At 39.9% G+C, this 12,195-nt stretch overlaps 1 protein-coding gene across 1 annotated transcript in view; it reads left to right on the top strand.

The window, feature by feature from the left end:
- Positions 1–12,195, top strand: part of LOC115230330 (palmitoleoyl-protein carboxylesterase notum1-like) — a gene marked incomplete at its 3' end in the record, with an annotated part of 55,200 nt that overhangs the window by 20,929 nt on the left and 22,076 nt on the right. The window contains exon 2 of the mRNA XM_036499616.1: positions 570–622. Within this exon, the coding sequence (XP_036355509.1) occupies positions 570–622 (53 nt within the window). The remainder of the gene's footprint in view (positions 1–569; positions 623–12,195) is intronic.

Raw genomic sequence — 12,195 nt, 5'->3', positions numbered from 1 at the left:
GGGAAGCCCAACGTTCCGAGTTTTTTTACAGGGCTTAGAAAAACTGAAGGACCACTGGAATAAGGGTGTGAATCTGAGAGAGGAATACGTTGAATAAAATTATAATGAACTGATTCTCTCTTTTTGACCACTAAGTTTTGGGGACGTAAACAAACCAACACCGGTTAAGTAGTGATTAGTACTCACACACATACATATATACGATAGGCTTCATTCAGTTTCCATCTATCAAATCCACTCTCAAGGCTTTGGCTGGTCCGAGGCTATAGTGGAAGACCTAGAGTACCCTGGATGCTTCGCAGTGGGATTGAACCTGAAACCATGTGATTGGGAAGCAAACTTCTTAACAGCTTGCGATAGGTTTGCAACGTGATTCGTGACACAAACAGGAGGAGAAACAGAATCCCTTAAGTTACTTTTGAGGCCCCTTGACGAGATATATTTTAGGAAATTTGCTGCTAATTTTTATACACGACCAAAACTCACACAAACTTTCATTTATTCTTGTGGACACAAAATTTACAGCAATTTTTATTCTGATTTTGTCTTATTTTTTTCTTCCCATCCAGATATTACCTAAGACGGTCTTTTGGAAGCTTTAAATGGATTATCTTTTTAGAAGGTGAGTCAAATTTACCTTAATGACTTTCTCTGCATCTGTAATACGTATTTCTAAGTACACCACGCAATATGAATATCGTGTGTGTGCGTCCAACGATGTCCTACTAGCCATCACCTGAAAATTATCCCCGTATCCCACCACCGGACGCGATTATTTGCATATTGAAGAATTAATATTTCCAGACAGGTTCGACCGCAAAGTACGCCGGTCGCTGCGTCATGGGAGGACAGCTGCTCCCTTTTATGGCAATAGTACGTTCAATGAACACGCTGTCGTCGTAAAAAAAAGGGTGAAGTTGTTCTGTGACGTACACTACATCGACGGGCATATTTTTGCGTTTGAACCTACCTGGACATATGAAGGGTAAATACGCAAATAATCGTTTCAGAATTCACTGTACACAGTGTAAATAACGATTAATAAAAAAATTTTTTACTGGATGATCTACTGATAAATACCAGCTAAAGTCAGGCCTCAAAATGGTTAAAATTGAAACCAAGATATGAGAAAGTGACGCTCAGAATTATTCCAATTGGTGTCCTTTTATCTCTACAAGAAATGACCGTTTTGTCTGCAAAAGAAAAGCTGGAAAAAAAAGAAAACAGGTGAAAAACTTAAGACGGAATAACATCAAAACGCCTTTTGCCAAGTCTTTTTCAGCCCTTTTGTTCTTGCCTGTTTCATGAGAGAATCCACTCTCAGGGTTTTGACTGAACCGAGGCTATAGTGGAAGACACCTGTACAAGGTGCCATGCACTGGGACTGAACCCTTGTAGTTGGGAATAAAGTTTCTTACCACACAGTCATACCTGTACCTAATTTATGGTATTCATTTGTGGATCTGCATTTGGCTGTGATGTTCCAAGCAAAAAATGATCTCTCGTGTACCTTCACAAGCGCTAGGGATACATATACATATTACATATATAAATATTACGGAGATGTACTCGCATAGCAAGTGATTTGATCTGAGATCGTGTGCTGAAACGAAAACAATTGCGGCGTGGAAGGTGTTTATAAGCCATTTAAGAAACACACAAAAGCCGTTCGATTCACTTCAACATTTAAGTTTAATTTGTCAAAATATTTTGGCTTACAAACACCTTCCATATATAAAAATATATGTAGATATGTGTATGCGTATGTATGTCAGTGTGTGCACACGTGCATATACGTATACATACACACATATGCACACACACAAACACACAAAGTCGCTCGCACGCGCGCAGATACTGTATCTTTACTAAGAATTTCTTAATTTTGTTCCTATCTTATCACCTCCCTAAGACGCTTTTTGTTTTTGTTTTTTGTGTTGTTCAAAGCCTGGAACCCACCGACAGGCCTGCCCCATCAAGGGCGTACGTGTGTGTACATATTTATCGCTCTATCTATATCTGTTTACCTATATATATACTTATATATATCTTATAATTTCATACACACACACACACATTATCTCTGTATATATATATACACATCGCCACGACTTGTTGAGTACAAGCTACCTACAGCGGAGTATATATAAAACAAGATCACTTGAAAAAGAAAAAAATATTGAAAGAGATTTTAATAACCTCTTTCATCTCTCTCCTTCGCTCTCTCTCTCTCTCTCTCTCTCTCTCTCTTTCTCTCTATCTCTTCCTCTCTCATTCTCTCTATCTCTTTGATAGTGGTCGTGGCGGTGGGTGTTTTTGTTTTGTACGTTATTATTATTTGTTTTTATCATTGGTTCCTGCAAAAGGCTTGTGTTGGTTATTTTGTTGTTGTTATCTCAAAGTGAAGTTTTATGCCGTGGCCTTTTTTATATTGTGGATAATATTTGTGAAGAGATTAGACAAAAATAGAAAATGGCGGCTTTTGTTGTTGTAAAGAAGCACTTGTAGAGATGGAAGGTTGTTGTAGGTCAATGAGAGATAATATGGTTGTTATAGTTGTGAAGGGGCCTGATGCGCAGCAGCGTGTGGAGTGTGTGTATTAAGTGTGTATGCATTTATGTAGGTATGAATGTGTGTGCGTGTGTGTGTGTGTGTGCGTGTGTGTGTGTGTGTGTGTGTGTGTGTGTGTGTGTGTGCATGTACATGCATGGACGTATAAGTTGTGGAATGTTGCAGATAGAAGAGAAAGAAAGTGAAAGAAACGCAGAAAAAAGGCAACGTGGTGCCTGAAGTGAGTATGTATGCATACACGCGCACGCACACACACAGACACACACAAACACACACACACACACACACACAGTGGTATTCCTTCGATATTGGCCTACAGAGTATCGGCGCGATGTTGCGTGGCTGAATGACGTCGTGTATCAATATCGAAGGATTGCATATACATATATATATATTATATATATATATATATATATATATAATATATATATATATATATATATATATGCATATATACATACCTACATCTATATGCATATATGGGTACAGGACATCAAAAAAACGTTGAACACAATGAGAAACAAAAATATAAAAACAAAAACATGGAAATGAACTTTTTTTTCAAACAACGAAAAAAAAAACAGATGACAAGACATACAATACAAGGAATATTCCCCTTCTTCAGTTGTCCCTGTTTCGTCTTCTCCGCGTTTCGAAGGTGGGGACGAAAATCAAGAGCTCTTGGCGCCCTTGATTTTCATCCCCCGCCTACGTGTTTGCTTTTTCATTGTTAATGAAGTTCACAAGACATCTCTTTGTCATCTCATTTCCTTATTGCCGCTCCGTACGTGACTAACACTTCGTTCTGAAGCATATGGATACTGAGTTCTACACCAGATTGTTAGTCTTGCGAAACCCATGTGAGATGTGTATTAACTAGCGAGACCCGTGAATACTTCACAAAATTAATGGTAAACTTATTGGGTTATTTCTGAAAACTTTATCAAAAAAAAAAAAAAGAGACCCAGAAAGCGTAGCCTGTGTTGTGTCTGAATGGGAAGATGGTCGCTCTTCTGTTATTCATTGGAAAATGACAAAAATTGGAATATGATGATTACTTAATGCACTTTATATACTTTATGCACAATCCTGCCAGGTCGCCGCCTTATGTATGTGAGTACATTACATACATACGCGCGTATCCATGTATGAAAATCACTTAATACTCATTTAGTGTAAGCGGTGAAGAGAAAAAGGTGGTCGAGTAATACATAATCACTGGTAAGGTCACAGACCGTGACGAAAGATCTTAGACTAATCGATTAAGCAATTGATTGAGTGATTAATTATCGAATTGAAAGGTGATAAAACTGAACTAAAACGTAATCAGTGCGTGTAATTTTATTGGCTCTATGACGCTCACAAAGCACAAGTGTGTATCGTTGAAACCACAATGAAGATTGTAATTTTTCAAAAGGTAGCCGTAGTTTCTGAATAATTAAATGAAAATCTGCATCCGTTTGACAAGCAGCAAAGATATTTGAAAGAAGACACGTTTTTCTTTTTTTTCCTAATTTTTACTTTATACCAATATTTTAAGTATCCCTGTATACACAAAGCTTTCCTCAGCCGCGCTGATAACGAACGAAAGTTGTTATCAAGATTCATTTTGAGGCCTAACATGTTATATATGCTTATAAAATTTTATCCACAAGAGCTGGAAGATCTTTTTCATTTTGTGAACTGATATCAGAGCCATGAGCTGACGAGAGGTCTCTTATCAGAAGAGATAGAAAAGTGTATGATTTGAGAATTATGCTGTTTGATGTTGAATAATTTACCGGTTGTGAGGGGGGGGGGTCTAAAGATACTCTTGAAAAAGTTTGCGCGCGGGCTTGGCTGTGTAGTTAAAAAGTCCGAAGCTGACTTTGCCTTCCATTCTTTCGAGATCGATAAAATAAGGTACCAGTTGAGAACCGGCGCCGCTGTAATCAACTTACTCCCACTCCCGAAATTGCTGGCCTTGTACTAAAATTTGAAATCATCATCATTATTATTATTTTCGCCGCCGGGTCGAATTTGCTTTAGGGGTTGATAACACAAGTACCAGCTGTACAGTGGGATTGACGTAATCGAGTGACTCCCCCTTCTCCGAAATTGCTGGCCTTGTGCTAATCATTATTATTATTATTATGAATGCGGCGAGCTGGCAGAATGGTTAATATGCCGGGCAAAATGCTTAGCGCTGAGGTCGAATTTGCCTTTGCTTTTCACTACTTAGGGGTCAATAAGTAGCAGTCGAGCACTGGGGTCGACCCTTCTCCAAAATCTCAGGCCTTGTGCCCCCATTGTAGAATGGACTGTTAATGTTATTACGAGCAGAGATACCGTTCTGCGGACAGTTTCCTGCTGGTCATTTGCAGAGACTGCTGCGAAGTTTGCGGCTTCACAAAACGGAGAAAGAAGCAACTGCGAAACCGCGAAGTAAAATAGTCACAGTTATTATTAATATTATTAGAACTTTTGGAGTCAGCATCGAGGCCTTTATTCCGTGCACGTTTAGAGTACTTAGGTACACAACTTTCAAAATACGCAACACACACACACACACATGAAATTCAGGCAAGCACACAGGTGCTCGCACACACACACACAAACATAGACGCGCGCGAGCGCACACACGCACACACTTCACATTCAAAGGGCCGCTTGTAAACAATCTCAAGAACTCCAGAAAAAAAAAACAAACTTGAGTGGTGTGTACGTGTGTGTGTGTGTGTACGTGTGTGTGTACGTGTGTAAGATATCTGCCTATGCATCTATCTGTCTAACCAGCTGTGCGTGCGTGTGTGTGTGTGTGTGTGTGTGAATTTATACCTTTTGTTTGTATTTGTGTGTGAGGGACGGAGGAGGATACAGTAAGAGAGAGAGAGAGAGAGAGAGAGAGAGAGAGAGAGAGAGAGAGAGAGAGAATGTAAGGGGGTGTGTACGTGTGTGTGCAAGAGATTGCGCTATGATGTGCGTATGTGCGTGTGTGTATGCGTCTGCTTGTGTGTGTGTGTGATTGTGTGTGTGTGTTTGCAGGTACTTGTAATCGTTTTCAATCACACTCGTAGCTGTTTGTTTTGTTGGTTGGTTGTGTATTCCATAGCTGCGGGTGTAGAGAGACACCATCTCAGTTGACACCCTTAATCTATAAATCCGTCAGAAAGATATCGGACAGCACCTGTTTCTTCTTCGCCTTTCATCTCGGCCGATATATTCCGCCCTTGTGAAAGTTGACTGCCAGCGGGCGACCGGTTCAATCTACGGCGGCGATGCTCGGCCTTTTCTTTCTTTTTCTGTCTTTGTATTGTTCACAGCATTGCCATGCTTGTGATATACATACAAATTGCACACAAACACATACATGTGTATATACATGCAAATATATATGTATGTACATAGAGAGAACGAGACAGAGATGCACACACACACACACACACACTATGTTATGTATTTACCGTATTTACTCGTGAACAAATTGATTTATACATGTAAGTACGGTATATATGTGTGTGAGCACGTGTGTATGTATGTATGTATATTATACACATTACACATACATGCATACATATATATATACTACGACACATACATACATATACATACATATATATATAAATACATATACATACAAGTGCAATCCGTGAGTGGAACAGTAAAAATATGCAAGACTTTTCTCAAGTTCCAAATGTGAATTTCTCTACGTTAAGCACATCCCAAAGATGGAGTCTTGTATCTTTGTTGGAAATCGGTTCCCTCCTCAGTGGAAGATTGTAATAATTAAAAAATAGAAGTGACACACACACACACACACACACAACACACACACATGAAATTCAGGCAAGCACACAGGTGCTCGCACACACACACACACAAACATAGACGCGCGCGAGCGCACACACGCACACACTTCACATTCAAAGGGCCGCTTGTAAACAATCTCAAGAACTCCAGAAAAAAAAAACAAACTTGAGTGGTGTGTACGTGTGTGTGTGTGTGTACGTGTGTGTGTACGTGTGTAAGATATCTGCCTATGCATCTATCTGTCTAACCAGCTGTGCGTGCGTGTGTGTGTGTGTGTGTGTGTGAATTTATACCTTTTGTTTGTATTTGTGTGTGAGGGACGGAGGAGGATACAGTAAGAGAGAGAGAGAGAGAGAGAGAGAGAGAATGTAAGGGGGTGTGTACGTGTGTGTGCAAGAGATTGCGCTATGATGTGCGTATGTGCGTGTGTGTATGCGTCTGCTTGTGTGTGTGTGTGATTGTGTGTGTGTGTTTGCAGGTACTTGTAATCGTTTTCAATCACACTCGTAGCTGTTTGTTTTGTTGGTTGGTTGTGTATTCCATAGCTGCGGGTGTAGAGAGACACCATCTCAGTTGACACCCTTAATCTATAAATCCGTCAGAAAGATATCGGACAGCACCTGTTTCTTCGCCTTTCATCTCGGCCGATATATTCCGCCCTTGTGAAAGTTGACTGCCAGCGGGCGACCGGTTCAATCTACGGCGGCGATGCTCGGCCTTTTCTTTCTTTTTCTGTCTTTGTATTGTTCACAGCATTGCCATGCTTGTGATATACATACAAATTGCACACTAACACATACATGTGTATATACATGCAAATATATATGTATGTACATAGAGAGAACGAGACAGAGATGCACACACACACACACACACTATGTTATGTATTTACCGTATTTACTCGTGAACAAATTGATTTATACATGTAAGTACGGTATATATGTGTGTGAGCACGTGTGTATGTATGTATGTATATTATACACATTACACATACATGCATACATATATATATACTACGACACATACATACATATACATACATATATATATAAATACATATACATACAAGTGCAATCCGTGAGTGGAACAGTAAAAATATGCAAGACTTTTCTCAAGTTCCAAATGTGAATTTCTCTACGTTAAGCACATCCCAAAGATGGAGTCTTGTATCTTTGTTGGAAATCGGTTCCCTCCTCAGTGGAAGATTTGTAATAATTAAAAAATAGAAGTGACACACACACACACACACACACAACACACACACTATGTTATGTATTTACCGTATTTACTCGTGAACAAATTGATTTATACATGTAAGTACGGTATATATGTGTGTGAGCACGTGTGTATGTATGTATGTATATTATACACATTACACATACATGCATACATATATATATACTACGACACATACATACATATACATACATATATATATAAATACATATACATACAAGTGCAATCCGTGAGTGGAACAGTAAAAATATGCAAGACTTTTCTCAAGTTCCAAATGTGAATTTCTCTACGTTAAGCACATCCCAAAGATGGAGTCTTGTATCTTTGTTGGAAATCGGTTCCCTCCTCAGTGGAAGATTTGTAATAATTAAAAAATAGAAGTGACACACACACACACACACACACACACACACACACAACACACACACACACACACGCAGCGAATTGTCAGATCCGATAGAATTTCGGGTTGAATACGTTGAGGTGTTCCAGCTTCCTTGAGTTCAAATTTCATCGAGATCAACTTTGCCTCCCTTCCTTCCTTTCAGGTATTATGTGTGTGTGTGTGTGTGTGTGTGTGTCCGTCTCCGCACACACACTCATTACATTTTAGACCGTTCTAGATCCAACCAAACACATCCGTCGGAGCACAGGGGGCCTCAACCGGGGTCCCTATGGCCCTTGGAGATTCATTCAAGATTTTCTTTGCTAAAATTAACGAGCAATAAAACAGTTTTACTTCCACAATACACAATATTTTAACAATTTTTAAAAAATATAAATTCTAATGATATTTAATTATAAAATGAAAGCAATAGACTATTTGAAAACATTGAAGAGCTGTGAGGGTCGATGTAATCGACTTAATCCGTTTGTCCGTCCTTGTTTGTCCTCTCTGTGTTTAACCCTTCGTGGGTAGTAAAGAAATAGGTATTTCGTCTGTCTTTATGTTCTGAGTTCAAAATCCGCCGAGGTCGACTTTGCCTTTCATCCTTTCGGGGCGATAAACTAAGTACCAGTTACGCACTGGAGTCGATGTAATCGACTAGTCCCTAACCCAAAATTTCAGGCCTTGTGCCTAGAATAGAAAAGGATTATTGTAAAAGTTTTTTTTTTTCTCCACAGTAAATGCAGTGAATTTGCTTTTAGAGGTTTAAAATGTTACAAACATACGTTTTTAACCTCCCTAAAGTTCGTTTATTCCTAATCCTTGCTTCGCACTGACACGGCTGTGCAGCAAAATATTTCAACACAGGATTTCACATCGGGAGTCTTGCAAACCAAATACGAAAACGATTTATATTCTTAACACTTAACACTTAACTTTCTCGCTTGAGAAGTCTGCGGACAAGGAAACTGTTTTGTCAATTATTAAACGGCAGAAAATGAAGTGGGTTTTGGTCCTGTAATATGACACCGTGACACTCTGCCTCTTGCGAATGTGGGTCACGCACGGACAAACACCCCGGTAAAAAGAAAAAAAAAGAGAAGGGAAGACCACATGGGTGGGGTGAGGGAGGGCAAGCACCCCTATCAACAGGGAATAATGAATAAATAAGAAGGGAGGTGATGGAAAATGTTGCGTTGGTTGATGACTGGGAAACGTTTAGACGGGAGGAAGTTCTGTCTCTTGCTGTGCACAGATGGCGTCCCTAGGTTTTACATTTTGATTGATTTGTCAAGTTCAAACATCCTGTTGAAGTTCTCTTTGATTGTTTCGTATTAAGTTACATCCATTTAAAAATGGCGGAACGGCAGATTCGATAGTGTCGGACGAAATACCTTTTTTTTGTGGTATAATCCATGTTTCTTTTTCTTTTTTTTTTTAAACTTGTTTCAGTCATTTCACTGTGGCCATGCTGGGGCACCGTCTCGAAGGGTTTGGTCGAACAAATCGACCTCACTAATTATTTTAAGTATGGTATTTAATCTATTCGTCTCTTTTGTCGAGCCGCCACGTTACGAGGACGTAAACAAACCAACACTCCCACGCAGTGGAAGAAGGACACACACACAGAGTTTCCGTCGACCAAATTCACTCACAAGGCATTGGTTGGTCCGGGACTATAGCAGAAGATGCCTCATTGCGGGATAGAACCTGAAACAACCTGAAAGCAAGTTTCTTTAACCACACAGCCATGTCTCTTTACATCCCGAGTTCAAATCCTGCTGAAACCGATATTATGTTTCCTCATTCTGTCGTCGTTGAAATTAATACCAGTAATTAGCTACGGTCGGTTTAAGACTGTCGTCTCCCTAACAGAAAGTGAGTTTTGGTGATATTGTCAGAAATTATGATAATTTAATCTATTGGAATAGTGGCTCTCGAAGCACACATAAAAGCTATAAATAAATATAAATATTTGGTTGAAAAACACTTTTTGATAGAAAAATTCAGAGGCTGCCTGTAGAACTGGAACCCACATCTCCTATAAAATGCTTGTCATATCTGCTGGAGACGTGGGTTCCAGTCCCATGAGCAGCCTTCAACATTTTCTATGAAAAAAGGCCTTTTCACCAACCTAATATTTATACGTTATTATCTATAGCTTTATGTGCGTTTCGAGATTCACTATTCCAGAAAAGAATTATTTCTTTTTCTATCGAAAGTTTATAAAAAATCCTATGACGTAACACTAATTACTTGATATAATTAGTCGAATTATAAAAAAAGTTTTATGGATCCCACAGCATATCCGAAGGACCAGTGTGAATAGATCGACCAACATGGCGGGTGGCGCGTAATCAAAATAAATACAAGGGTGACGACACTATTATTATTTTACACAAAGTTCTTTACATTCTGGTTTCAAACCCCGTCGAAATCAACTTTTCTTCTTTTTGGTGCCATTGGTTCCCCGTCCCAATTAAGCACCGTTAATCGATGTCATTGATTAAGACGCTCATCTCCATAACTCGCTGATTTTTGCCTAAATTAGAAAAAAACATTCTTATCTTACATGACACTTGTTCCTTTGTAATCTAAAGTGTTTCGGGAACATTTTGAAGGAAGGAAGGGGCCAAGTTATCCTTACAACAGAGTCGCCTTAAAATGCTTGCAATCTCACACCAATTCGTTAATTAGTCCACATGACTCCGTAAGGAGCATAGGACCGCGACCATTCCATGTCAGTGGATGCGATCTTGGGCTATCTCTTGGATTTCAGGCCAATTGCTTTCGATTCATCCTCCTCGCATCCTTTCCAGATTTTCCTAGGTCGCTCGACTTTCTTCTTTCTTTCAGGTTTCTAGTCTAACACTTCTCTTGCAACGCTGTCTGGAAGTCTCCGAGTATCACCGATCCAATTCCATTTCCTTTTCAAAATTTCTTCATTGATGGGTGTTTGGTTCATCCAATTCCAAAGACATCCGTTTGAAATTTTCTCCGGCCACTCCAGAATGTAGTGCAGACATTTGTTGACGAAGGGCTATAGCTAATTCTTTATGGTTTTAGTGACCCTTTAAGTTTCTGACCATTAAGGAAAAACGTCCTTGACCTTAGAATTGATGGTGCAGAGTTTTGTTTTGAGTGAGATAGTTTTGGAGTTCCAGACCAATCGAAGACCGTTGAAAACACACCAGGTCTTGCCGATGCTGGATCTCACATCCTCCTCTGTTCCACCCGTCTCTGAGACGATGCTGCCAAGATACACAAACTTGTCGGTCTCTGAATTGATTCCTGGTGACAGGTGTTCAGTCTCGGATCTTCCGTCTTGTGGTTCTCTGGGGGGCTCCGAGTGAACCAGAACAAGAGGTTCAACGACTGTTACACCAAAGAGCTGATCCGAAAATATTTCCAGCCTTGCACCAGAGGCTTGGACCCATAAAATGCTTGCAATCTCAATTTAAAAGAAAATCTTTGCATCAGAACGATCTCCATTAATATTTCGCAATAATTTAGTCGCTGACAAACGCAAAGAAAAAAAAAACATGTACAAAGGTAAATGAAAAAAGGTGAGCTGTGTTGGGTGCCGATGGTAGGGGGGTTACATCGGCGTTCTAAAATGAAGGTCTAAATTGGAGCGAGTGAAGAAAGATACGGGGTAGAGGTGAGGGTGACAGAGGTGGGGTTGCTGTCAGTCAGTAAAAGGTATTTGGAACTCGGAAAGCAAGATCAAGCCTTATTTACGACTGTGAGTGTCTTAAACTTGAGTAATTTGTGTCTGTTGTCAACTTGTTGCCATTAAAGAAAGACTGTGTGAAGGGACTTTGAAAGGAAAGGGAGAAGAAGAAGGGGAAAAAACGGCGGTAACTAACTTTTATCCTTTCCACCGGCAACCCATTCGTCCGCCCTCCTCCACTTCGTCTCAGAATCAGCCATCAGAAGTGTGGTGGTGGTGGTGGTGGTGGTGGTGGTGGGTAATGATGGGGGCTAACGGGCAGGCTTTTCCGTTCTTTGTCGCAAGTGGAATTTGTAAATAAAACGCTAACACCACCACCACCGCCATTAAAGACACAAGCATTATCGTCATTAGCAACGACAGCAAAAACAACAACAACAACCATATTTTATGGCTCATGCGTTTTCATGCAATCAGTGAGAGGGAGGGGGAAGAAAGAGGAGCAAGGAGAGAGGGAAGAAGAGAGAAAGGGACAGCA

The sequence above is a fragment of the Octopus sinensis genome, unplaced genomic scaffold (assembly GCF_006345805.1).
Source record: "Octopus sinensis unplaced genomic scaffold, ASM634580v1 Contig15349, whole genome shotgun sequence".
Lineage (NCBI taxonomy): Eukaryota > Metazoa > Mollusca > Cephalopoda > Octopoda > Octopodidae > Octopus > Octopus sinensis.
The sequence above is the reverse complement of the archived record's forward strand: the minus strand, read 5'-3'. Positions and strand labels throughout refer to the sequence as shown.